General features: G+C 42.3%; 1 protein-coding gene across 10 annotated transcripts in view; it reads left to right on the plus strand.

The window, feature by feature from the left end:
• Positions 1 to 1,100: 1,100 nt before the first annotated feature.
• Positions 1,101 to 27,773, plus strand: part of TP53BP1 (tumor protein p53 binding protein 1) — a 29,188-nt gene continuing 2,515 nt past the window's right edge. The window contains exons 1-24 of one of the 10 annotated variants that reach the window (XM_062642642.1): positions 1,106 to 1,371; positions 1,461 to 1,530; positions 1,600 to 1,687; positions 1,934 to 2,001; positions 2,608 to 2,754; positions 3,195 to 3,276; positions 4,094 to 4,266; positions 5,496 to 5,616; positions 6,496 to 6,587; positions 7,652 to 7,854; positions 8,948 to 10,190; positions 16,329 to 16,448; positions 17,068 to 17,295; positions 17,822 to 17,879; positions 19,041 to 19,133; positions 20,220 to 20,721; positions 21,719 to 21,871; positions 23,138 to 23,430; positions 23,762 to 23,938; positions 24,176 to 24,597; positions 24,729 to 24,920; positions 25,407 to 25,610; positions 26,171 to 26,383; positions 27,037 to 27,131. In XM_062642642.1, the coding sequence (XP_062498626.1) occupies positions 1,207 to 1,371; positions 1,461 to 1,530; positions 1,600 to 1,687; positions 1,934 to 2,001; positions 2,608 to 2,754; positions 3,195 to 3,276; positions 4,094 to 4,266; positions 5,496 to 5,616; positions 6,496 to 6,587; positions 7,652 to 7,854; positions 8,948 to 10,190; positions 16,329 to 16,448; positions 17,068 to 17,295; positions 17,822 to 17,879; positions 19,041 to 19,133; positions 20,220 to 20,721; positions 21,719 to 21,871; positions 23,138 to 23,430; positions 23,762 to 23,938; positions 24,176 to 24,597; positions 24,729 to 24,920; positions 25,407 to 25,610; positions 26,171 to 26,383; positions 27,037 to 27,131 (5,202 nt within the window). In that variant the 5' untranslated portion in view covers positions 1,106 to 1,206. Of the gene's footprint in view, positions 1,372 to 1,460; positions 1,688 to 1,933; positions 2,002 to 2,607; positions 2,755 to 3,194; positions 3,277 to 4,093; positions 4,267 to 5,495; positions 5,617 to 6,495; positions 6,588 to 7,651; positions 7,855 to 8,947; positions 10,191 to 16,328; positions 16,449 to 17,067; positions 17,296 to 17,821; positions 17,880 to 19,040; positions 19,134 to 20,219; positions 20,722 to 21,718; positions 21,872 to 23,137; positions 23,431 to 23,761; positions 23,939 to 24,175; positions 24,598 to 24,728; positions 24,921 to 25,081; positions 25,255 to 25,406; positions 25,611 to 26,170; positions 26,384 to 26,511; positions 27,132 to 27,773 lie in introns of those variants that run through there. The other 9 variants (XM_062642643.1, XM_062642645.1, XR_009969233.1 and 6 more) reach the window with 9 other exon arrangements.

Consider the following 27,773-nt stretch of genomic DNA (forward strand, 5'->3'; position numbering starts at 1 on the left):
GTTTTCATGTTCTTTCAATAAGGCACTTATTCTTAGACATTGAAGGGGAAGACAGTAGCAGGCTTGGAAACCTGCTAGTAAGTCCAGCAAGGATCAGTAGTGGAGTACTGTAAACTTGCTTAAAAAAAAATGAGGGGTCATGCTATACTTGTACTTACAAGACAGCTTTACTTTCTATTTTGCCAAAACAAACAATTACATTTTATTTCATTTCGAGAGAGAACATAAAGGAAGACCATTTGAAATGCTTTCATTCTGATGGAAGCAGAATTCTGCTTGAAGGGAATTGAACAAAGTGCAGAAGCCTGTCCTAAAGCTTCTGTGACACTTGAGGATTGTAGACTGCCAAATGTGCCATCATGATCCCATCTCCTTTCAGTTCCCTGAAATAAAATATTTTGTGAACATGAAATCTGTCTTCTCCTAAGGGCTAGCAAAAGCCTATGAGCAACTTGATCTTCCAAGAGCAGGATTAGTAATCACATGCCTTGTGGTGTTATTTGGCATTGGGGCAAATTTCAGGCAGTAACTGAAGTTGCATGCATTTTTTAAACTAGCGTACCAGGAGAACTTTCCAGCAACAGCTTAGCGTGTCCTAAAGGAGCATCCTCTGGGAGCTGAATGACCAACCACTAAAGCATCCTTCCTGTGTGCGAATTGGAACTACTTAGAGACTGTTCCATGTTCTTAACATACATGTGCAAAACGGGTCTTTCACGTAGCAGGTCCTGTTTACTGTTTCAGAACATACAGCCTTGTGTCTGTAACTTTGCATAGTAACAGTTTCTTCCAGGCCAGATATCAGGGTTTGGTTTTTTTTTCAGTTTTCAGTGGTTTTGGCTCTCCAGCAGGTTTTTAAATAAAATCTGCAGAATTCTCACGTATAAAATACAGAGAGGTGCAGAAGTGAAAAAACCCCGACAACAAAAACCCAAACACGCGAGAACTTGCAAAAGCCGTTTGCGGAGCCAGGCCTCGGCCTCCTTCGGCGCCAGACCCGCCTGGCGGTGCCCGGGACGGCGTCTCCTTGGTAACGGCGCTGGCGGCGCGGGCGGGGGGATCGCGCACCGCCAATCGGCGCCATCCAAGATGGCGTCCGCGGGAAGCGTGGCGCGGTGTGGCGGCACGGCCGGGCAGGGAGGCGGGCGGGCGGCGTAGGGCAGCGGCTGGGCTCTGGCGGGCGTTCCGCATTTCGCGGCGCTTTGTATGGAGGGTGGCGGCAGCCAGCTGGACCCCGGCTTCTCGCAGCAGGACACGCCCCGCCTGATCGTGGAGGATTCGCAGCCTGAGGGCGCCAAGGACGCGGAGCAGGCCTGTCTCGGTGTGCTTGCTCGGCGGCTGCCGGCCCGGCGGAGCCCGAGCCCCGTGCTGGTGAGCGTTTTGATGGGGGACGGGGCGGCGCGGCCTGGCCCGGCCCGGCCTGGCGTGGCTCAGACGTGATCCGTGCGCCTGCTTTGCAGGAGATCGTCCGCAGTCGTGCCGGCAGCCGGGCACCTGCGGCTGGAGGGGCGGACCGGGAGCGGCCCACAGGTAAGAGCTGTGCTCGGGGCTGCGGCTCGCCTCGGGGCTGCAGTCGTGCTAACGGCGCTCTGCTTGCAGAGCCCATGGAGAGCGCTGCGCGCCCGAGCGCCGCCGGACCGCGAGGCCGCGTCGCTGAGGAGGTGCCGCCGCCCGGCGGGGAGCGCAGGTGTGGGGGGCGCGAGTTCGGGGGCCGCCATCCCGGGGCGAGGCCGCCGCCTCCGGGGTCTCTCTCCCTGTAAAACTGCTGCCGGTCGCCGTGGGCGGACTTAAACATGGGCTAGGCGCTGGCTACGGCTGCGCTGGGGAGCGCCCGGTGCGGAGCTGCGGAGTGACCCCGCGGGACAGAGGGCGGCTGTAGGAAGGCGGCCTGCGGCCCCCACCGGAGCGATGCGAATGAGTGTGTCTGTTGCAGTGCCGATGGAAAGGCTGGAGGCGGTGGAGGTGATGGTGAGGATTGTACTACTTCGTCGTGTATAGAAGGTAACTTCTTGGGGCTGTGAATCTCATCAGCCGCCTGTGTTTTTAAGTTCAGCTGCTTCACCAGTCTGACTGGGGACAGTTACACTTGTAACAATAGGTCAGAAAATTGGCGTGTTTTCTGGAAGCTGATGTTTAAAAAAAAACCGAACAACCAAACCCAGTGATTTCATATCATTCTTAAGAAGGATCTTGGGTACTGGGAATGGCTTAGAAGAGGCATGGGTGCATTGTGGCTGTTAGGAGATGCGGTCTTTTTCATGGCAGACTAAAGAACCGGCATAATGGTTGCTGTCATCAAAGGGCTTTGAGGCACAGGCTGTGTATTACCAGGATTGTTTTCCCATCAGGAAATCCAAATGTGCTGCAGTACCTCGCAGCATTATGTAAGACTGTGCTGAGTAACTGTGGTTTCTGTGTTAATGGTCACTGTCCCTGTTCTGTTACTGTATTTTTAATTAGTACAGCTGAGATCAGTCTTTATTCATAGTTTCAGCAATAGCCTAAATACACTTTCTAACAAGAAAAGTATCTTTTGCCTTTTTAAAGTGATAGATGGCTCTATTTTTTGGTTTTGTGTATATGTTAGTTATGAATGTTTGGTGTTAGACACAGGCATCTCACAGCTGCAGTTTGGAGCTTTAGAGCTCTCGCAGAGCCAGGACTTTGAGAGTGACTTCATGCCCAGTGAAGGAGATGCTAGGCATCAGTTTCACCTTGGAGCTGATGGACTTGCAAAGAATGATGCTACGGATGGTATGTGAAGATGATCTTAGATGTCTTTTTGTTGCTCTGTCCATTCTTTCTTATTTCTGTACATTATAGATGTTATGTTTCTTTGACAGGAAAAACAGTATTGGTAGTTTTCATTGACAGTAGAAAAGAATTTTGCCTTCTCTTACCTTTGGAGTAGTTAATTTGTTTTCATTTAGCTGTCCAGGTGTTGTCATTGATTTTTGCACTTTTCTTTCCTAATTTGTTTCCAGAATGTTCAAATAATCTGATACTGAATTCCCTCCCTGCTAAAAACCTCATCCTGTCGTTTTTGTTGCTGTCATTGATAGTTCAAAGATTATTTTTTTTTTCCCGGTAAAGCTTGACTTGATATTTGTATAATTTACAGAACTGCACTTACTTCCCTTTGTATATTAACCAGGTGACCCAAGTAACAATTTGTTTTTAATTGCTGTTGCTAGAACTGCCTAGGGACAGCACGGAAATTCTCTCCAGCACAGAAGTATGTACTGCTTTGGAAGGCCAGCCAGAGAAGTCTGAAAGGTAGAACAGTACATGTTCTTTGTAGGTCTCTTGCTGACATTCTGGAAATTGATTTGTGTTCTTTTTTTTTTCCTTTTCCTCTCTAGGTTTGTAGATATAGAGGGTTCAGGCTCCAAGGCAAAAGAGAAAAGTGAAGGGAAAGATGAAGTACTGATGAGACACACAAAGATACCAATAGGTTTATTTTTAAGGGAGAGTGCAGTGGATAATAAAATATACTAATAATTTTCTTAAAGTTAAATGAGTGGACTATATAAAAAATAAAAATTCAGTTTAAGTCACAGAAGTTATTTCTTCCGGGCCATTAAGTGGTAACTTAATCACTGCAGCATGGGCTTTGGCCTCACAGGGGAAATTTAGAAGCTAAGTGGTGGCTATACCTGTATGCTTTTGAGTATTTACTATTGTAAGCTTTATAGTTTTAATTATTTTTAAATGTGACATTTTAGTTTGTTGAATACTCTCTATAGATCTTTTATGCTAGATAGAGTAGTATTTAGCTCATCTTGTATTATCATATTCCATCACAAAATATTAAAAAGGAGGTGAAACAAAATTCCTAGAATGCACACTGAATGCAAGTCAGCAGAACAATCTTGTGTTCCATTTAAGTATCACTTAGGTTGGTAGAAAACAAAAAACAACAATTCTGAAAATCTAACGTTATTTTGTCAGGAGAAAGAGATCGGTTTTCCTGTTTATCTTTTTTGGGTTTGGTTTTTTGATTCTGTAGCATACACGAGTGAATACCTTTTATCTGTGCAGATAGATGTTCCTTACAGTGTTGCAGTATTAATTCATACGTTGAATTTCTCAGGTCAGTGACTGTGTCTTGCATTTCCAGAGCTCTGCAGGAAGCAGAACAACGTACCAGGAAACAACTGCCTGTCTGTGACCCCACTAAAACTGAGAAATCCCTCGATTCTGGTCACCAGGAGTTGAATATCTTGTCAAGTCAGGAAGAGATGTTTCCTGAGAATAATGCAACAGGTAACAATAGACAAGCAGAGCCAAAACGTCCATCCCAGAGATCATTATAATCGTCATCCCTACTTGATCTTTTTAGGCATGCAATGTTTTAGGGTGCAGAGTGCTGTGAGTATTTTTCACATAATTTCTGCTAAAATTGAGACTGCTTTGGAAATGAAATGCCACAGTCTCTTTCACTGTGCTATGGGGCAATGTCTAAATGTCATTTTTTGTTAGAACAGTTACACTGGCTTGTTTAATACATTAATTTTCTTTCTTTCTGTGCCCCCTGAAGAACAAAAAAAAAAAAATACCCATTTTACCCTATTCTGAAACTGGCAATAATAATGCTCGCCCTTTGTAGTGACACCATGTTAAGTGTAGTAAGTAGTTCAGGAAAAAGCTGTAGACTTTCTTATGCTGGATAACTTTGGCAAAGCATTCCACTGTACTTCCCTGAACTGGCTTTCCTCTTTGGGACAGGACAGGATCCTGCAATCAGAATCTTTGTACTGTAATTTTAGTCAGCCTTATTTGTCATCTAGGTTACTGTTCCTTCTCTTAATGTTCCTGTAAGAGAAAAGATTACATGGAATAGCGTAAGAGGATCTGTCGTCACTCTGTGTCTTGCTAGGAGAATGTCTGTGTCTCAGTATCTGAAAGTTAATGAAGGTTCTTAACAATAGTGAAAGGCCTAGAAAATGAAGTTTTGAAGGGCAGCTTTGTCACAGTTTATAAAGCATGAGCTAAATGAAGTCTCACTTCATGCTTTTTGTTTGCTTTTAATTTGTCCCAACTGTGTCTACCAGTATGATCTTGTGCATGAAACCTGTGTCCAGAAGGCCCAGTAACCTCCTGCTCACACTGAGTCAGTGGTCAGTGCAAGGTGTCTTTTCTTGTAGGAACCTTGCCTGTATTTGTATTCTACTGCTGGATCAAATGTGCTGATATTGGAACCACTGGGGAGTTTTATTTTAAAATTCTCAAGTAGGAAGACTTGTACTGTCCCATCTGATAAAAATCTATTCTATGAGTACAAACTTTTTCATCTTAACTGTACTATGTTCACATTTCACATACTGAGCTATCATGTGCAGTCTTTCTCCAGCTCTGTGTGAAAATCAGCTTGTCCTTGCCCACCTGAGAAGTAACCTTGCAGTAGTGTGAATATCGTTCTCGAGAGTTTTCTGATCGACTTGGTTATTGACCAGATTTCTAACCTTGATTCCTTTTGTTCACAACTGCTGTAGGGAGTGGCTGCCCGATAACCAGGGTGGAAGAAGGAAGTTCCCTGGCATGCACTCCTGCCCACAGTCTGCAACTTCTGCAGCTGTCTGGACAGGGTTCCCTTGTACAGGAAGGTCATTTCACGTAAGCAGAATATCCCTAAGCTACTGCAATAGCTTAATTTTAGTAGTACATTTCCACCATTTAAGGACTTCTTCTTGATTTTAAGCAATTAGTGCTTTAATTTTGCACTAATGAGAGAAGTCTGCTTTATTTTGTGATGAAATGAAATAATGATGTGGTCAATGCCATTTCTTAAATCCCCTGCTAGTAAACACATCCTTTTATGAGAAGACTGCTATTCTTAGAATCATAGAACAGTTACGGTTGGAAAGGACCTTAAGATCATCTAGTTCCAACCCCCCTGCCGTGGGCAGGGACACCTCACACTAAACCATGTCACCCAAGGCTCTGTCCAACCTGACCTTGAACACCGCCAGGGTTGGAGCATTTACAGCGTCGTTGGGCAACCCATTCCAGTGCCTCAGCACCCTAACAGGAAAGAATTTCCTCCTTATATCCAGTCTAAACTTCTCCTGTTTCACCCGTTACCCCTTGTCCTGTCACTACAGTCCCTAATGAACAGTCCATCCCCAGCATCTTTATAGACCCCCTTCAGATACTGGAAAGCTGCTATGAGGTCTCCACGCAGCCTTGTCTTCTCCAGGCTGAACAGCCCCAACTTCCTCAGCCTGTCTTCATACGGGAGGTGCTCCAGTCCCCTGATAATCCTCATGGCCCTCCTCTGGACTTGTTCCAACAGTTGCATGTCCTTTTTATGTTGAGGACACCAGAGCTGTACACAGTACTGCAAGTGAGGTGTCACGAGAGCAGAGTAGAGGGGCAGGATCACCTCCTTTGACCTGCTATTGTGGCAAGCTGGAGCTACATTTGGGGGAAAGTTAATGCATTTTCTAGTGATGTATGCTGGTCTCTTCCATGTTCCCTTTTCTTGGTCTGCAGTGGCTTTTCAGGTCTAGTTATTCCTCCTCCTGTTGCCTTTGGATCCAGTGCTCTTGTCCCCAGCAGTCCTACTGAAGAGGAGCAAACAAAAGGTAAAATTTTCTGCATACTAGTCTGTGGCTGTGTTTTGTGCTCTGTGGTTTAGTTTGAACATGCAGCCTTTTCAAAACCTGCTAGAATTGTGTTTAAGGAGTAAAGCAGGCTTGAGAAAACTGAAAGAGGTGATGGAGATCTGTATTTGTGACTCAGATGCTAACATGCTGTTGCTATTTATTCCAGAGCAATTGTAATAAAGTTAGTACTGTTGGCCAGCTCCCCTTCACTTGAAAGATGGGAAATACTTTGTATGGGATGCATATTGCTGCTTGCAATTGTCCTTTCTTAGGGACAAGCCATTCTTGCTATAGGCAGATATCTGTATTAAGTATATACTGTTAGGGCAATAGAGAAGATAGAGGAGGACTGCATCATAAGTTATTTTACCTTAACTTGGATGACCTGCACAATATTTTTGAAAATTTTCATATGTTATATGTATGCATTCTAGAATGCCATGCCGGAAGAGGGGGTGTTCTATAGGATACCTTGGTTCTTAAACATTTTCTCTAGTACCTGGTTGCCATCAGGGACAAGGTACCCATCAACACAGACTTTTAGTATGATACAAAATCACCATTCCTTTCTGTGAGATTCCTGTCACAGAATGTCAAATGCCTTTAGAATAGATGTTTTGTTAGCCAGGCTCTGAATTTGGTACCGTTTTTATTAAAATAGCAAAAGATGTGTGGGGGGGGAGTCCTAAACCTCAGAGAAATGCTTCTTATAAAATTCAGATACCTTTTTCTAATCATAGAAGTTTTAGACAAGTAGCAAAATAGTTACATGAATTCTTAAGAAAACACTTTCTCCCCACATTAGGTTTAAGGACATGGATGTGTTTTTTGATTTTGTTTTGTTTGTCTTTTATTTTATTTTATTTTTTTTTAAGTCCCCTCACTCCCAAAGAATTCACCCGGAGAGAAGATTTTAAATTCACTCATTAAAATATGAGAAAGTGGCATATGCCACTGAAGACAAATCTGTTAATAGAATGCTAGAAACTTTAGGTATAATGCAGGAATTTGTTAGTAATGTACTTTCTGCTCTTTCAAATCAGATGAACAGATGGATATATCTAGCCCTGCAGAAGGAAGGGAGGTGACGCAGAAGAAGAGAGGAGATAATCTAACGGAGATGGCCATTCCATATATACCACCAGGACCTCCTGTCTTGCCACAGGCTTCAACTCCAGTGTCCCAGAGTGCCCCAGCCTTTTTTCCAGGATCTTTACCCATACCATCGCAACCACAGTTCTCTCATGTAAGGGTTCATGTAGATATCTTTTCTGAGGTTATTATGTGGCTGTTGCAGATGTGTGTTTGGGTTGGCCTCTGTGCTTCTGTGTTGAGCTTCCCTACTAAGCTGATTCTCAGGACCTTCCCTGTTCTCACCAGTCACAGTTATGTGTTAATCACATAATGTGTGTCAGTTTATCCTGCAGAGAAAATGGGCAAGAGGTTAAGAGGGCACAATGAGTTACTGAATGTAGAATTTATTGTCTTTCAGTCTATGCTAGAAACCTTTTCTGTGCTTTTTTTTTTTTTTTGTTTCTCCTCTCTTTGAAAAGGCTGCAGCTTTCTGATGCTGAACTGGGCATCCTTCATCTGAAACTGCATCTTAAATTAGACTTTTGCTAGGATAGGCCTTAGCATCATTTGTCATGGAGAAAGTGAAGCAGCTTTGTAATAAAGCATTTGTATTCTCTTACAAGGCTATAATTCATGTACTGCGTTGTTCAAGTTGCTTATTCTTATTATCTGTTTTTTCCTTTGTGGGTTTTTGTGTTGTTTTTTTAATTCTGGAAGTTATTAGTGTTCAAATGGATTTAACAGATGGTGGCTTTATAGCTTCATACTACAAATTTGATCAACTTAAGGCAGAAAAAAAAAGGTTGTACTAGAGACCTCTGTAGTTGAAGCAGGACTTCTTGGTTGAAAGTGGCTTTCCTGCTAGTATTCGTCCAGAAAATCTTTCCAGAGCCCTTGGTTGGTTGGTTGACTAAATATAGCTACTAATTTGCCATACCTAACCTGTACTTTGTGATTTGGTAGTGAGAGGTGTACCAAGGATTGTGTCTGACTTTGCTACAGAGGTACTAAAAAGTAATGGGTGGTGATAATTTTTCTCAGTAAGAATGGGGCAATTATGTCTCCTATAAAGAGGGGGGGAGAGAGAGAGAGAGGAGTTTTGTGGTGTTTTTTGTTGTTATTGTTGTGGGGTTGGTTGGTTTGTTTGAAGCTGTCATTTTGTGCTGAGCTTGCTTTGCTCCATAATCCAGTATAATGTTCTAGGAATAACAGACACTCCTACTTGGGATGCCCTGGTGCTCCATGTCCCACATTTTTCATTTTAGGATATCTTTGTTCCAACTCAGAGCCCAGAGAAGAAGCATGAAGAAAAAGCTGCTGCTTTAACCCTTTTATGCTTACCAGAAGATCTCTCTCGACCCACAGATGCTTTGTCAAAGATGTCTGCAAGTGGCACTGCATCTCAGCCTTCTGAGTCCTGTAAGCTGATGCTTTCTGCAAGTGAATGTAGCCAGCCCACAGATACAGATGTCAGTTCAGGTTCTCTGAACACCAGCCAAGACAGCAAAACCACACAGGTAGAGATGATTCCTGAATGCAGGGCCTCAGACTTGAGACTCTCTTCTTTGGAGAATGATGATACAAAACTGAGGCTGGATGCAGGTGATCAAGTCCTCTCTGAAAATTGTGAAAAGGCGAAAGAGGAGGATTTACAGACCTCGAGAAAGCCTGTAATGCAGTTAGCTAGTGCAGATGTAGCAGGATATGGGTCATTAGCCCCTACAGCTCATCAGAAGAGTGAGTGTGTTTCTGGAAGTCAGGCTGCTGCAGATCAGGCTGGTCTGCCTAAGATTTTGTCATACAGTCAGGGTAGAGAAGCCCAGTCTGAGGATTATCCACTGCAGGAGACTTCTGAACATGAGGCAGTTCCTGAGACTCAGTGTGAAGAACAAGAAGAAGAACTGCAGGAAAAAGAGAAGCAAATAAATGAAGATGGGTCCTTTGTTAATATACTGCTTTCTCAGAGGTGTATACTTGACAGGGAAGTACAGTGTCATGAAGATATGAAAGTGGAATTTGCTGATAGTTCCTGTAAAAATAACAAAAATTTGCCTGCTGAGGCCCAAGAATTAGAAAAGATTGGACCAAAAAGCTGGGAAAAAGAAACTTCAAAAGGTTGTACTTTCGGCACTGGAGAGGCAAAGAGCATGGATAAATTGTCCTTCAAGACTGCTTCAGAAAACATGCCAAAGTTCAATAAAGTTTTATCTAAGCCTTCTGTAGGGGAGTTACTGGAACAGCACAACAATTTGTTTCCTAAGTTAAAGCACGATGTTCCATCAGAAATGGTGGTGTGTGCCAAGAAACATCCAGGTGGTTCAGAATCAGGACAAATGACGGGGAGTCAGCCACTACTTCAGGAGAGAGGGGATGACCTGCTAGTGACTCAGCAGGAGAATCAGGTGCCAGAGAATGCAGAGGACACACTTACGAGAAGGAATCTGGAGCAAGAAGAGCAGGTGCAGCCACAAGAGAAGGCAGCTGCTAAATCCCACAGTCCTTCCAGTGGTAAGTGAATTTAGGTTAGTAGTTCACAGGTTTATATTTTGAATAACATCAAGGACAGCTGTGTACAGTCCTCATGTTTTCAGGGAGCACTGATCTTGGATGCATGTTCAACAGCCTCTCTTAAGATCAGCACTGTAAGTTACTGTGTTACATGCATTACATGCCTTTACCTTTTTCACCTCTTTCACACTCCTGAAGGCAGGAATTGGACAGTAATTCTTGTTCTAACAATGCCTCACTGGTTTGTGGGAGAAATGCAGAGCAACTTTGAAAACTCACAATGTTGTGACCTTGATAATGCTCTGAGATTTTTCTAACTTTTATTGCCTCCCCCCAGCAGCAGCAGCAGCGTCCTCCAGCCCTTGGAGGGGAAGGGCCATGTGGTCCTTTGTTCTTGCCCTCTTGTAGGTGTCCTTAGTTTTGTTGGGTTTTTTTTTTTTCCTCAGAGGTGAATTTTCTTTTTTGGGGTGTATAGAGCAGCTTCAAGCCAGAAACTAATACTTATCTTGATATTACTCTAAAATAGAATGGCTTTCACTCACACGTAAGCTGTGAGTGAAATACCTGTGGCTCAGCAGGTATTGTCATGGTGTGTTGAAATCCCTTTAACATGCTGTTGTGTCGTTTTACAAGAAACAAGGGATGCTGTATCTGAGTTTTCTGGAGCTTTTACCTCTTAGTTGGCTTTATTTTAAAACATAGTGTTCTGTACTGCTCAAATGAGAAAGTAATAGAAAACAGAGTTTTACTAGAGCTTTGTCTTGAGTTGTATGCACTTTTGATATGCAAGTAATCTTTTGTTAAATGGCAGGATTCAGAGAGTGAAAGCGTTTTTTCCCCTCTTACGATGACGGTGATTATGAATGTCAAGGGTCTGAAAACATTAGTTATCAATAGGTGATGGTTGTCTTTACATCTCTGAACAGACTGGTATGTTATTAGAGGTTTATTTAACTCTTTCCACTGATTCGCTAGGTAGTTTATGCTCTGTGAATTATCTGAGTCCTTCAGTTAGAGCATAGTGGAAGATCAGTAGAATTGCATAGTGATATTTGAGTGAAATGAGACATCTAGCAGGGAATATGTTTGTGAACCATCTGATAGATTCAGATTGACCACTTTGTGATTCTAATTTGTGGGACTGGTAAAGCTGTGGGCTAAATAGAATTTCTCTTACCACTCAAAGGTCATGGTATTGTTCATAGCTCTATAGCGTGTTCTGCAGAGCTTTGTTCAAATGGTAATGTTTTCTATTTTTTCCTTTTGAGACTTCAGTGTAAGGTGTACTGCTTAAAAAAACACTTCCTAATAGTCGTCTTTTTCTCTTTATGTACTCAGCTGATAATTGGTCTGAATAATTTTCTGTTCTTTATCAGTGAGGGACACCTCTCTTATTTTCTCTGCCAATTTATGTTTGGAGTTTTTTTGAGAGCTGTACATGTCTTCAAAACTTCTTCAAAACTTCTCTCATCAGTCTCATGAGTCCAGTATTTTTTATTACAGTTTTCTGAACTACGTGTTTAATTTTTCCAGTTATGAACTGATCCTTTCTGCCACTCACAGCAGCTTTGGCTGTTTCTTCCTGAAAACCTTTTGAGCTCATTCTTATATGGTTCCCTCCCCTTTTCTTCAGTTCTTGTGACCTTGAACCGTGCTGACTTCTGGAACATGTGATCCTGTTTGGAAAGGTCAGAATGGCAGATTTCAAAAAGGAGCAAGATGAAGAGCTTTCTTCTTTATGTCTGAACAGCAGTAGGTGAGATGTCTTTGAAGTGCTAGATGGAGACTTGGATGAAAAGGGATTGAGTGTAATACTTAAATGTGTTTCTAATACCAAATTTGGAGACAAATCTTTCTTTGAGAAAGATAGCCATTTAATAGCATGGAACTGGCTGCTTTGAAGAAAGTCTAGACACTAAAAATAGGATGGAGGTATTACATTGTAAGATAACAATGACAGGTAAATATTGATAGCTATAAGAGTTAGATTACAGCAAAATGTGGAAAAGAGATTTGAATGCTTATGCAGGTCATCGGTTTTGGAGAGCTTCCAGCAAAAGCAGATTTCAAGGCAGATTTTGCTATAAGTATCTGTTGACATACTTCAAAACAAAATAAAGCTCAGATTATTTACATGGAGTATGGATCCTTGTGGCCAGAGCTATTTAATATCATTAACATCTGAGAACAACTTCTGCTGTAGTTCCTTTATTTTGAGTCAAGTATATGGTTATTCATGTAAAAGTTTTGATACTTTGTTTAGATTTAAAATCTCCATTTTCTCAATAGTAGTCATGTGAATTAGTCAGTATTGTTGAGTATATTAATACCAGCTATCACAGCAATTTAATTGGTGTAACTTTTGCACCCATTCTTTGGAATGTGATAGGACCAGTCAGATGTTTGGGAGCTGTTTTAGTTTTGCGTTCTTTGACATACCGTAACTAGTGACCATCTCTTTCAGAATGTTATAACAAACTGCTTTGTTGTTGAGTGTGAAAGCAGAATGTTTCAGCTGGCCAGAAATGCAATGATTTAAATTTAGTGCGTTCTCTAACAGTAGTCTGTGCTAAGCAAGTAACACGCTGGAGGCAATTTGGTAGTTTGTTTTGTAAATCAAGACAGTTGCATCATCAATTTCAGATTTAAGTTCTTGTGGTATTTAGATGTGTCTGATCATTAGGGAAATAACGATACTTGGGGAAAGCCTTGAATACTGTTTGTAAGTTGTACAATCGAATCATGCTATATTTTTCAAACTGGGGGGAGTAGGGAAGATTCAGTGACAGATTTTGGAGATGGTACACAAAATCTGAATCACCAGGCTTTGATGTACTCTGTGGACCAAGAAGACGAGCTTCTTTATTAATGTTAGATTAGTCTGTTGCCATTTTCCATGGGGTTTTTTTTTGTTGTCAGGATGGGTTTTCTTCAGTCTTCCCTGTTCAGTGGTTTGCAATAGGTCATTGTGTCTTCATGATAACTGAAAATCACGGTCTCTCTGAACTGAGATAATACAACAGGCAGAAGAACAGTTATACTGCATCAGTCTAGCTTGGTATTCAAGTTCCCCCAATGGCAAATGGATGAGATATAAGGGCAAAAATGCAGTGTTCAGATACTTCTGAAGAAGTCTGTCTTTCATCATCAAGAAAATTACGGTTTCCGAACATGCTGAAGTGATGTCACTGGTTTGTTGTTGTTTTTGTTTGCTAAGGCACATGGACAATATGGGGGTGATTGGGAACAGCCAGCATGGCTTCATGAAGGGCAAATAGTGCCTGGCAAATTTGGTGGCCTTCTATAGTGGAGTCACAGCATGGGTGGATAGGGGAATAGTGACTGCGTCATCTACCTGGACTTGTGCAAAGCGTTTAACACCTCCCTGCATGGCATCCCTGTCTCTAAACTGGAGAGGCATGAATTTGATAAATTGACCATTCAGTGGATAAGGAATTGGCTGAATGGTTATAGTCAGAGTAGGGATCAACTGCTCAACGTCTGAGCAGAGGGCAGTGACAAGTGGTCTTCAGGGGTTGGCATGGGGACTGCACACTTTTAACGTCTTTGTCAGCAACATGGATGGTGGGATCGAGCACACTCAGCAAGTTTGCTGATGACACCAAGCTGTGTGGTGCAGTGACACGCTGGAGGGAAGGGATGGGATCCAGAGGGACCTGCACAGGCTGGAGAGGTTCTTTTTGTTTTTAAAGTTACCTTGAATAAGAGGTTAACTGTTTAGTTACTCTATTAAAAATGCTAAAAGGCTAGAACATGATAGAACATGGGGATATGGAAAACAAACTTACTGAAGTCTTTTTCTAGGACTCGGGAGCATATAGAAGTTGTGGTTGTCTGTGAAATCTTTCTTGTAGAGTGTACAATTTTGTATGTATAAAACCTTATTCAAAAAGTTAACTTTACTGGTAATATAAAGTAAAGAAGAAACAGATAAGCAGTTCTGTTAACATAGTTCTGATAGAGTTTAAGCATACAAGGTTAAATAAAAAGTTTTAATATTTTTATAGTTGCCATCTGCACTGTACTAGAAAATTCCAACTCTCCCTGTGAAATTTTTGCCCAAGCAAATTAAATCTTTTATATCTTAGAATTAGCAAACTTGAGGAAAACAAAGTGGGCTGAAAAGACAGCGTCTTTTGACGCTGGAAGATAAAAGACATCATCACAAGGGATGATGGTCTTAAGGACATAAGTTTGTAGAGAGAATCCACTTTTTTCATTGTTAAAACAGTTGATGCAGCTATGTGAAAGCAGTTAAACTTTAAGGCATACACATTTTTTCAGGTTCTTTGAGTGTGAAGCTTGTTTGCTTTCTCCAGTAGTAGCTGTTGGTTTCCCAACTAGATTATCTCTTCTTAAAATGCAGGCTGATCATTTAATAAATTCTTTTGATCATTTGTTATTAGCCTGCCAAATGGGATGTGTAGGCTAGAAGGGATTGTGGTAGCTGAATCAGCCAAATTTAGTGGAGTTTCTGAAGGCTGCAGTTTTAAAATAAAGCACTTTTAAGGTAAGTAGAGATCTGCTGTAGGTCATGATGTGATAGGCATTCATAAGATGTTTGTGAGAATGGTAGTCGGCCTTTAGGTATGTGGTGTACCCACAGAGCGTGAGTACCATTACACTATGAAATACTCGCCCACTGCAAAAGTACACTGAAGTCCTTAGGTCAATCTCAAGGATGTTGCAATTGCTGAATCGCATTTTTAAAACCTGTGGCAGCTGATGGCTTTCAAAGTTTTCAGATGGACAATAGAGAGCTTTTCAGTGGTTTGTTTTATTCTTGTGAGGGGAATATGTCTTTGTCATGTATTTCTGGCTTCATGTGCCACAAGGTAGTTGTGTAAATCACGTCAGTGTCTTGTGTAACTGAAGAATGTTGCACTGCATCTGGCTATAACTGAAAGTTGTTATCTGAATGTCTAGTGTTAGCTCTTAAATTTAAGGACTTGAATTTGTGTTCTCATGTCCTTAAGTAACAATTTTCCAATACTGTTTAGTTTGGGGTTTGCTTTGTGGCTTTGTTTTTTTTTTTTTTGTGGGTAGTTTTTTTTTTTTTTTTTTGAGGGGGGGTGTTTTTTGTTTGTTTTTAATACACACTTCTTAAAATTCAGGAGTTCTGCAGATTGTGACTTGAATTATTTGAAAAATATCTTGAATGAAATTCAAAGAACAAGCACAGTTTTAGGGAAAAGGAAGGATAGTGAGAAAGCTGATGAAGACCTGTTTTGACCTCAGTGTGGGAGGGAAGGGTTATTCTGTTAGTTTTGTTAAGTACTTACGTGCAATTTGAAAGGAATGCAGCATGCAAATTACCAATATATGATGTTGAAGGTTTGCAAATAAGTGGCATATGGTGAGCAGAAGGAGGGAGCATTTTTCCTTGATGGAAAGGCATAGTTTCCTTGATGGGATAGGCTACTTCACCCAATAGACTCTGCAGACCCTTTATGTTGGAGACTGCACAAGAGCAGAAGTACTGGAGAGGACAGGAGGATGGGGCCAGCGCTTCTGGTGGCAGCTGGCAGCTCGTTATGGAGCTGCAGTATCTGTTACTTCTCTTAAAGGTTACTTTCTAGGCAAGTTGCTGCTGTCATCCTCTAACCCTTTATTGACTGCTACATTTAGGCCCATAGGTGGCAAGCTGACTTTTTATCCAAGGCTTTTTGATAATAAAGCATCATTCTTTATAAGTTTCAGATTACTAATTCAGGCAATACATAGCTCTGCCAATACAGTCCTGTCCTAACCATAATTTCCGTTTCTGGCCTCACCTCCCTTTTCTGTGGAACATCCTGAACGTTTTTGAAGCAAAGCTGCATTCTGCAAAAGTCTGTTTATGTCAGGATATACATGAGCATGTTCATCTAGCACCTGGGGACAGTTGCACCAACTTGACTACAGCCCACGTTTTCACCGAGAGATATTTTCCACACAAAACATGAAGATCAGTTAGAGCAGCTGTCCTAAAACCAGTAACTGTTGAGGGCAGCTTTGTACAGGGCAGCACCAGCTTATGCTTTTCCCCATTTCCACAGCACGGCGAACCTGTGCTTTTGGTATTTGAACCAAAATAGGCCCCTGCAATTACTAATCCTGGCATGCCCTGTCTTTTAGGAAGTCCGTTTCATTTTACTTTGCCAAAGGAGGGTGATGTCATTCAGCCCTTGACCAGCATAACGCCACCGCTTATTGGCCAGCTTAAAATGGGACCCAGAAGACATAGCACACCAATTGGTGAGTTTGACCTGTCCTGCTCTGTTCTCCAGGCAAAGCCTGTTTGGAAGCTTTTAATTCTTGATGCAGGATCTGATGGGATAACTCAAACCTATCTTGGCAAAAAACATACTTTTTCTGGGGAGGGCTCATCCCTTCTTCACACTTTCCTTGTTATATTCTTGGCCTCTAGCAAAGGTGTTTGCTCCCTGAGTATGGGGTGGTATAGGACATGTATTTCTTGCACTCATTTCATGTTCGCATACAGCTCCAATAAAGAATGCAGAAGACCCCTCTAAATAGTGAGGAAGCTTAGGCTGAAGTATTGTTCCTAGTATTCATCATCTTTCAGCAGGACTTTCTCTGCTAGGTTCATGAAACAACACCCTGCATGAAACAACACACTGCATTTGCTGGATGAAAGGAAATGTGTATTTATGCTTGGGTAAGGATGCTAAGGATGACACCTGTGTTATAGAACTTTCACGCTTATGAACTCTAGGTGGAAATTCCCACTACTGCACCACTGCTGATACATGCAATGAAGTATCTTCAGAATAGAACTGGGAACTGAATAGCATCAATGTAAATGACAGTAGCTGCTTTTTGGTTTACTTTTTTTTGGTTTTCCTGTTTGCAGTGGATGATAGTTGCCCAGACAGCACTATGGCAACTAGTGATGTTACAGCAGAGGTGACCAACAATGTCACTGTGGAAAGTGCAGTGGTATCAACAGATGTGTCAGAAATGTGCGACAAAGGAGATTCTTGTGTGGTTCCTGAGGCTGATGCAAAACTCTCACTGCGAATGAACCTTGTTACGCCTGTGAATGATGGGAGTGAGGAGTCCCTGCCATTCAGCTTGGAAAGTAAGATGATGACACCTTGAAACATACTGTCCTACTAATCTCAGCCTTAACACAAAACTGCTTTTTGGTATTCCCCCAAACAGTCTGAGTGTCTATAATTTTTTTCATTTTTCTTTTTGGGCAGTGTCACTTAAATTTGTTTCTCTGTTTCTGCAATGCTCTAAGCAAGGATGGAGTGAGAGGAGAGGCCTCTGTTGTGAGGAAAGGTATTTTCAGCAGACTAAAAATTGTATAGTGGCAATGTCACAGGACAGGAACTGGAGTTCAATTATATTGGGAGGGAGTAAATTCTAAAAGTACAATCTGGACAAACAAAGTTAGCATTTTGATCAGGCCAGTGACATTCAGTCTAATAGTCTAAAACTTGTAGAAACTCGGGTGATGAGAAGTTGGGCAGGGAGGCCTGGGCACTCTTTGTCCAGTGTTACTCAACCTCTCTCTTTGCCTGAGTGTGAAGGGCTGAAAAGGGGCAGGAGAGTCTGTTCAGCTGACACCAAAATCATCGTTCCCTTCCTTCTTGTTTCAGAGCCTGCAGTCAGTGACGGGAAAAATGGAGCCTCTGCTGCTGCTGGGGCTGCTACCAGGTAACTGTGCTTGTTGCTGTGCAGAGTTAATACGAAGGTCTGGGTAGGTCCTTTTTTCCACTCGTGGCCAGCAGCAGGGAGAAAAAAAATTAACAAGAGGCACAGAAGCAGGGATACTTTGAGCAGTAGCTGTGCCGTTAACCCTTCAGCTCTTGCAGTAGGTTTGAAGTACATAGGCAAAGTGAGTGCTTCACCTGCTCTTTCGCTACAGTCTTTGTGCTTCCTACTAATGTCAGCATTTTGCCTCCTGATTGTAGGTAAAGCAGAAATTCAGGTCTTGGGCAGTCTGGAATGCAAGTGTGCCCTATGCACCTCTTAAATTTCAAATATGTGGTTTTCTGCTTTATTTCCTGCAATTTTCTGCAAAGGATCTCTGAAGAGTTCTGAAAAAGAATTCTCTTTGCTATGAAGCTGATAGAAACATAACTGATAAACTAAAATCACAGTTTAACATGTTGCCCAAAACAGAAGTTACTCCCTTGGTCTTTTGATTTGTACATATCTATCTTATCTCACATTTAATGCCTAGCATTGCTTGATTTTAGCTTTTGGGGTGTAAGTGCTAATTAGAATCTGAGTCAGAAGACAGTGACCTGTACATTGGTTTGAAGCAGTGAGAAAACTTTGAAATAAACTCAGTATCTCTTCTCACAAGGTTGCATGCTGGACGTTGGTCATGCCTCAGTGCTGAGGATGTGGCTGTCATTCCTTGCTGTTTGTGGATGGGTTGTCTTTATTAGGTATAGGTTGAACTTGATCTCTCCATCTGCTTTATGACTGTCATTCTCAATATTTCTGCAGTGTTGTGAAAATCCTGAGAGTAAGTCATAAATGGTCTATGTCCCCTGGTGGGTACCAAAGATAGTAGATGGTGAAACTCCTGATGGCGTTGCAGTTTTACACACTGCATTTTCTGGAATTGGTAACAGTGGTCTTGGCTGTTAAGGTGTCTGCAGAAGTGACAGAAGTGCTTATACTTGACCTTTTGAGACTTACCATCTTGTGCATTCTGTGGTTCTATAAGGCAACAAGCTCGCTACCAGTGGTTGTTTTCCCTAGGGGTTAGAGAACTCTCATTTTGCTGCATAAGGGATTTTCTCACTCCCTGATTTTTTTTTTTTTGTTTGTTTTTTTCTGTCTGTTTTAAATCTGCACTGCTAGCTCCCAGAAAACATCATCTGTGTTTAGTCGTGTCTGTGAAGTTCGTCGAGAGGATGAGGCCAGAAGTCATGGTTTTTCCACTTCTCCATTTAGGTAACTCTTCAGAGTCTTTGCCTGCCAGTCCTGGCTGGATTTGTATGCACAAGTGCATTTTCTACATTAAAGAAATTGCACTAAGTCATTGTCTTTGGGTGATTTAGAAAGTTGGGAACACCAGGGTGAGTATAATAAGTACTGTGTTTGTATCTCAAATAGCAGTCAGGCCCTTTTGACTCAGCAGTGTTGTGATTACAGCTGGCTAATATGCTTCAGGAAAGTCAGGGGCTTGAGAGAACTGAAATCGTATTTAGAGCTGTCTAAAAGCCTTTTCTTTCTCTTGTTCCAAGATATCCTGACCTGTGGTGTTTGTTACTGTTCCTGCTATTGTCTCACTTAAAAGTCCACCAAGTTTTGCTGTTTCCAGTTGCTTTGAAAAGCACTTTATTGCTGCATATCTTACAGTGATAAGGGTGCTGGCTGGAGGACCAGGTGTAGAAATCTGCTTCTTCAGTGTTTTCCATTCTATCTTTTGATAGAATTCTATCTTTTTTTTCCATTCCAGCTATTCCTTTTTTTTTTTTTTTTTGTTTTAAGATCTTGGTCAACAGGGAAGGAGTAACCTTTATTTCTAGAGCATTGAACAGTTATACTGAAGACCATTCCATATAGTACTTGAGAACACTACATAGGGCACACAAATTCTAATGAAAACATTAGATGGCATTTTTGTTTATGCTCCTGCCTCTTCCTGCTAGGTGTAATTACCAGTTTCAAGCCAATGATGTGCTGAAGCAGACTGTAGCAACTTCAAGATGGCATGACTCCCAGAAGCATGCTGTATAGTTGGTGCCTGAAGTGTGGAGTGTAGATTGCTTTATTAGTGTTTGGGAAAGCACCTAATTCTCTACAGGTGTCAGCCATTCTTTTTGCTGCTATGCGAATCACTTGAGAGGTACTGAAAGGTTATTTTATAATTTGAGACTCCCTGAGTTCTGTGCAACCTTAAGAAGCAGTTGAGTGACTGCCAGGGCACTGCGGGCTTTGGTGGTGTTTGGAGTATTTTTTAATGTTTTTAGAGTGACATCATATTGGTTGTCTTTTCTTAATCATAATTTTGGTCTGTGTGTGAATGGTTTGCAGGGGGAATCTGTTCAGTTTTCCTGGCACTCAAGAAGATGCTGAATTACAAAACAATTCAAGTGGTTGGCCGTACCAGCAAAACAAAGGAGGTGATAGTGCTCGACAGATAAAAATTTCTCAGAGGATGCAGCAGGACTGCTATCAACACCCTTCTGATGCAGAGGGTGGAGAATCTGTGGAGACTGGTATTGTAAGCACTGAGACAAAAGAAGAGAGGAGGATGCAGAAGAAACCAAGTAAAGCTGTTAAAATTGATGAAAGCCAAGAGAGATGGGCAAATACCAGGAATAAAGGGATTCAGACTACAGCGGACTGTCTTGTTACCCCAACAACTGTTACAGCAGCAACCCAGACATCAGAAGAAATCTATAGGCAGGTGGAAGTGGGAACCAGTATGTCTGGGCAAAGACCTGGACAGCAAGATGCAAATGTCCAAACTGAGGAGAGTGGGGAAAAGATTCTGAATGCCTCTGGAGAGGATACAGACTCTCTGCACAGTCAGGTGGGATGAAGGCTGCCTGTATTTAAACTTACTGCTTAGAACAGTTAAGTATCCCTTCAGCCAGTAAATTCACTGAGAGTAGGTTCTCTTGAAAAAATCCAAAAGACCACTTTAAAATGTTAATGTTGCAGGCTGTCTTGCATCAGCTGTACTCAACTGTTAAGCTGGCAATATTCAGTGAGCAGCGGAAGTTTGGGAAGTAAATGCCTCCATATTTATTTTCTGGAAAAATATGACAAGTTTTGGTTGGTTGGTTGTTTTTTTGGGGAGATGGGTGTTGTGTCCAGATGTAGTTAACACTGTAAAAAAAATGGTCACTTTTTGTTGGATGGAGGTGGGAGTTGCAGGAAATTTTGAATGAAGGGTTTGATGCTTTCTGTTTTGCACCAGCCAACTTCGGACAGCTTGCTCTCCCGCTCCATCCAGTGTCAGTGGATAAATACACAAGGGGAGAGCTCCTCCAAAGAAAGGTGCCAACGAGATAAATAACTTTGAATTAGTACTTCAGAAAGTATTGCATTCCCAAAAGCACCCTGCTTTGCAGTTAGAACTGCAGAGTATATTTTCTTGTGAACACAAAGACTATATAAAAGAAAAATATCTAAACTTGAGTTAAGAATAGTGCATCCTCTGGGAAACAGGAGATCAACAGGGCCGTAAGTACACAGTGCAACATCAATGTGATATGTCTGAGAGACCACTGAATGGAAGAGTATCAGAAGCCATGCTAAGCAGGTTTTCTGCTTCCTCCTTGGGTTGTTTTGATTCCCTTCCTCTGTCCATCAGCAAGTCAGGATAATGTGCTCAGTTCTCCCTTGTTTGGGGTTTCTTGTGTTATTGCATCTAATTTGTAACAAGATGCCGAAAGGTTCTGTATCTTGGTACTTGAATATGGTATGAAGAAACTATACTGCAGAGATAGTTCTACCCAGAAATTACGGGCTTTTCATTGTGGTCTGGTTTTGGTTTGTTTTTTAATTTGTTATGTTTATTACAGGGAGAGGAGGAGTTTAATCTTCTTCATCCGCCCAAAGGCCGAGTGCAGCATCGCCACATGCGAACTATTCGAGAAGTACGCACTGTCGTAACGCGGGTTATAACTGATGTTTACTACATAAATGGTGCAGAGGTGGAACGAAAGGTAGTTGAGGTAAGTTCCTGTTTTCAGGGCTAAGTGTAATGTTTTGTTGACTGAAAAAATAATTAAAATGAGAATGTGTTGTGGCCGCAGAAAATGAGCGAACAAGTCAGCGCTGTGATGACAAACTTGTCCACATTTGCTCATGAAGAACATTTAGCGCATGGCCAAAGCTGCGTGTTTGTTGCTCGTGTATTTCATGCCCATTACTGTTTTCTAAAGATACACTGAGTTTTCTTTCTTCTCAAAGAACTGAACAGAAGACTTTACTATGTGCATCCAGCTGTTCTAAAATTCTTGGGGTTTTGTCAGGATAGAGAGCAGAATGAGCAGAAATTCTGTTAGTAAGCAAAATCACTTCTGCCTGTAAAATTGAACTACATAGGGTAGTTTAGCTTGTTTTGCAGCTCAGTGTCCTTTCTAACTGCACTTTTAAGTCCTGTGGATTAGATTGTGTAAGAGGTCTATAAAAACCAACTTAAATCCAAAAGATACACAAGCCTCTTGTTAGTGCACTTCTGGTGTTGGTGTGTGTCCATTCATTAACTGGCAAATCTTTATGGAATCTCTAAAGATAGCTGACAAATGCTGATGTGATGTGCACAGTAATCACACTAGCCTGCTAAAAAGAAAATGTTACTGCTGTGCTGCTATAAAGATGGATAACATGAGTCTTGTGTTGTTACAATAAGTAATGACAGAAGAGGGTAAATCAGTTTAGTAAAAAGATTATACTTTCACACCTGATACTACACATTAAGTTACTTATTGTAACATTAAAATAGAGAATTAAGTTTCCTGAAATTTGCTTACATAGGTTGTGTAATCACAATCATGTAACCATTTCCAACTTATCTGCCAACATTTGGTATCACTCTTTTGTAGATACATGTTTGTATTTCCATAAAACTTCAAAGGCTCCAAGTGACCAGCTGTCTGAAACTGATCTTTGATTATTAGTTATGAAAGGCTGCTACTGTCTTATGTACATTGCACTCTCACACTCTTGCAGGGTGGGAATTATTCAAAGCTGGACTAGTTAGATATCAACCAAGCTCTGTCATGTTGACTGTTTTCCTACTTCTTTACATACAGCAGCTACAGGTCTTTAGTGAGACACACAGTCTACCATTGATCAGTTCAGACTCAAATGTGCATGGCTAGCTTCAGTTTCATGAACATGGTCTACATTTGTCTGCTTTTGCCTCGTGATTGTAGAGATTCTGTATAGCAAGTGTGTCACTTCTGATGAACCTCCTTGGGTTTTTTTCTCTTAAGGAAACTGAAGATCCTGTAGTGGAGTGCCAGGAGTGTGAGACTGATGCATCCTCCTCTAGAACTGCAGTGGGCTCATCACTGACCTCAGGAGACCTTGGGGATGTCAGCTCCTTCTCATCTAAGGCCTCAAGCCTCCACCGTACATCCAGCGGAGCAAGCAGTGGTCACTCTGCCACACACAGCAGCAGTAGCAGCTCAGGGCGAGGAACTGGAGCTGCCAAAGGGAAAGCGTGTGGGACAGGAACTGGAGAGTTTGCTTTACCCGTTGGCAGGGGTGTCTTAGGAAAATTAAGGTATGTGCAGAGCTTTGGGAAGGAAGAACAGATATTTTACAGAAGTGAACAGCTGGCTTGGGGGGAATGTGAAACAGGATAGACCCTAAACCAGGACTTTTCTGGGGAGGATCTGCCTTGATGAATGGAAGCAAGGAAATAGTCTTCACTTTCACATGTGTTCTTCCTGAAGGAGCAGTTTGTTTCCCTGTGAAACATAGCTTTGCCTAAACTCTAGTCAATTTAGCAATAATGAGGCAAGCTTCTTGACCAGTTGTAAGATCAGAGAAAATGGGAGGATCCTAATGAGCTGGCTTCTTTCTGCAGATCAGTTAACTTATAAATTCTCTAGCCCTAGGAAAGGAGCTGGTCAGCCAGCATCTTCACTCAGAGTTAGCCAGACAGGAGCACTACCTTGTGAGGAAGAGGAGGAATCTATGCCTGGTACTCGTCAGGGTGGCAAAGCACCTGTGACACCTCGTGGGCGAGGAAGAAGAGGCCGCCCACCATCTCGAACAGCAGGAACAAGGTACCCTGGAAAAAGGCCATAACAACTTTAATTTATTGCCAAGGAAGAGAATGCGGAGCGGGTGACTTAATGTGACAGAAGGAGTGCTGAATGTTTCAAGAGCTAGTTTTTGTGACAGCATGTAGCAGATGCAAGCATCTTGCCCAAGTATTTTTTATTTAGTAACTGTTTTTCCTGATCTTTCTGGGAGTGCTATTCTCTTCTTTCCTTATGGGACCGCTTTTCTCTTTTCTACAGAGATTTAGCTGGACTGCCAGCTATGGAGGATCTCTCAACTACAGCATCACCTGAGGACAAATCATTTACTCGTTCAGTTCGCGTGCCAGATGGAGGGGAGAAACCCAACACTTCTGGCTTCTGTGCCTTACGTCGAAGTAATTCCCCAGAAATCCCGTTACAAGTGGTGACTGGTCCTTTGGAGTGCACAGACTCATCTCCTGGGAGCAGCTTTGTGGGACTCAGGGTGGTAGCAAAGTGGTCCTCGAATGGGTACTTCTATTCCGGGATGATTACCCAAGATGTTGGGGCAGGAAAGTACAAGCTGCTCTTTGATGATGGATATGAATGTGATGTGTTAGGAAAAGATATTTTACTCTGTGATCCTATCCCACTGGAGACTGAGGTGACTGCATTGTCAGAGGATGAGTACTTTAGTGCAGGTAAGAGCAATGCTTGACCTCCATCCTTGGTTTTTCTGAGTTGCTGGATGCAATGGGAAACGGATGCTTGTCCAGGAGGATGCAAAGCCTGGGGATAGTTGGTTAACTGGTCTTATTTGCTGTCTTGCCAGGTGTGGTAAAGGGACATCGGAAGGAGTCTGGAGAGCTATACTATTGCATTGAAAAGGAAGGCCAGAGAAAGTGGTACAAACGAATGGCTGTTATCCTGTCTCTGGAACAAGGAAATAAGCTACGGGAGCAGTTTGGACTAGGACCTTATGAACCCGTCACCCCCCTGAACAAAGCAGCTGACATCAGTCTCGGTAAGGGGAGGTGCTATTCAGCTGATGGCTGAGCTGTTATTCTGCGTCTTGTGCCTTTGAGATGCTTCTAGTTCCTACCCTGAATTACCAATGTTTAAATCTCCCTGGGTACTTCTTAATGGCATCTCTGAGATACTTTTATTGTTTTGCATCTATCTGAGAGACTTACTGGTATTAACTGGCTTGTGGAGAGTGGCCTGCATCTAGGACAGTGATGCTGTACTCATTTACACTTGATGGATAGCTGCTACAATACAAACTCTCCAGCAGTACTGAGAGGAAAAGAGACAGACAGGCAAGGTACTGGGCTTGACAAGAGAGATACGCAAGTGAGGTACCTTTTGTCTCGCTCTTCCCTGCCAGAGAGTGGTAGTGTGTACTTTCTAGGTACTGTGGAGTTTAGCCACCTCTCTGTACAGATAGGTAGGTGAAAGCTCATGGAGTTACGTGACAGGCAGTGACCAATCTCTGTGTTCTGTATCACAGATAATCTCGTGGAGGGGAAGCGGAAGCGACGTAGTAACCTTGGTTCTCCCAGCACTTCCAGCAGCAGCACAACTCCCACTCGTAAAGTGCAGGAGAGTCCACGCATCCAACCGGGCACACTGTCTGGGAAAAGGAAACTTATTGCTTCTGAAGATGAGAGATCCCCAGCTAAACGTGGCCGCAAGTCAGCAGTGATAAAGCTTGGTGAGAATCTTATTTTCTGCTTTTAAATTTGCATTCAGCTATTTTTTCCCTCCCTGTTTTTTCTGTAACTGATCTTTCCAGTTTCCATAAACAAAAAGATTGCCTGTTTGCTGTGCAGGATTTGAGACTGATTCTCCCTGGATGTGTTTAGCAGAGATTATTTTCAGCACAGTCGGAGTATTTTCCTGCCATATTTTCGGTTCTGCCTTTTAGAAATGTTCTGACTTGAATGCTGTGATTTGCCTTTCTCCTCTCTGTTCTCTTTTGTTACCTGTCTAGTCAGTCCTGAAATGCCTTGCTGTTAAAGGAACCCTTCCTAGCAATAGGTGTTTTTTCAGGGTATCAAAAGACTGGAAAACATTGTCAATTTACTCATTCAGGTTGTGATTTGAAGATTCTTTGCAACCAGAAGGGTAAAAGATGTCTACCTGCCCTACCAATCCTGTCTCCCTCTGTCTCATCCAGTAAAATAACTGAACTTGAACATATTCCAAATCTTACCCAGGGTCTTTGTGCTGAACCTGACTTTTGAGACTCATGGTGCTTCTGTCTCGCTGCAGGGGCTGTGCGAACTGGAGAATCTGTAAGCACCTGTGAAGGTGTAGATGCTGTAGATCCCCCAGTACTGGAGGACCATCATGGACCCTTGCCCCATAATAAGACTCTCTTTTTGGGCTATGCCTTTCTGCTCACCATGGCAACACCCAGTGACAAATTGGTCAATCACCAGAAGCCATCAGATGGTCCTGCAGGGAGCAGCGAGGAGGAAGAAGGTGAGGCTAATCTTATCCGTTGCATTTCCAAGCGGAATGCTGTGGCTTTAGGAAAAACACTGGATGTTCTCTGATCAGGCATTTGTGTGATTGCTTGTTTTACCCTTTTGTTCTTTAATCCTTTGCAGAAAGAACCTAAGATTCAGTCTTTGTTTTAGAGAATTTACAGCCTGAAATGTGGCAGACCTTGGTGATGATCCTAGGGCTGTTCAGCGAGTTAAGACAGATGTGAAAACTAGTGAGATTGGCAGTGTCAGTATAACATGAGAAGGAAGGTTTTGAGAGATACCGGATAGTGCTGAGAAACACAGGATGGTTTGCTCCATTTTGCCTTTGCTGGGGTCATGTTTCATGCAATGAACTGCAGTATGAAGGCAGCAGCCTGGGTGCTTGCTGCTGGTGCAGGGCTTATCTGGCAACTGGCTTTTTTTGCCCCCTGGTTTGTTGTTGTTGGGTTTTTTCTTGTTTGTTTTCTTTTGGAGGGTGGCAGGGTTTTTTTTTTTATTTTACTGTTCAAAGGGTTTTCTTTAATTATTCCTGGGAGGAAGGCTGGGCTCCTTCACTGGAGTGGATGAGGCTCAATGGACTGAGGAGTATAAGGACATAAGCAGATAGATGACAGCCAAAAAATTAACTTTCTGTTTCCGCTGTAGAGTTTTTAGAGATAACTCCATATGACAAACATTACATAGCACAGCAGCTGCGAGCAGGAGCTGGTTATATTCTGGAAGACTTCAATGAAACCCAGGTAAGGGTTCACTTACTGATCTAGAACAGTAGTCACAGAATAGTTGAGATTGGATGAAATTCTGACAGCTCATCTTGTCCACCCCCCCTGTTGAAAGCAAAATCAGGTAGAGCAGATTACTTAGGTCCTTGTCCAGTGGGTTTTGAGTGTCCTCAGGGATGGAAACTCCACAGCCTCTCTGGGCAGATTCATCCCGTGTTTGACTATCCCAAATTAAAAAACCAAATCAAACAAAAAAAAACCACCACCAAAAACCAGAAGGAATCTCCTGCATTTAAATTTGTACCTGTTGCCTTTTAGTGGGTAACACCAAGAACAGTCTGGCTTCATCTTTTGTACATCCTCCTATGAGTCATGAATATGCATTGATAAGACCACCTAAGCCTTCCTTTCTTGAGCTTAAATAGCTCACCTCTTTCAGCTGCTTCTTGTATGTCAGATACTCCAGTGCCTAGATACCTTAACGGCTCCCAGCTGGGCCTGCTCCTGTATGTCTTGTTTCTGTTGTACTGTGTGGAACATAGGAGTGGATGCAGTACTACAGGTCTGTGCCTCAGAATACTTAGAGGTAGGGCTCTTCATTCTTCACTTACCAGACCTACTTGGACAACTAATGTCATTTACTGTCACATTTACTTTAAA

This window comes from Pezoporus occidentalis, unplaced genomic scaffold (assembly GCF_034315485.1).
Source record: "Pezoporus occidentalis ecotype Australia unplaced genomic scaffold, CSIRO_AGI_Poc_V1 ctg72, whole genome shotgun sequence".
NCBI lineage: Eukaryota > Metazoa > Chordata > Aves > Psittaciformes > Psittacidae > Pezoporus > Pezoporus occidentalis.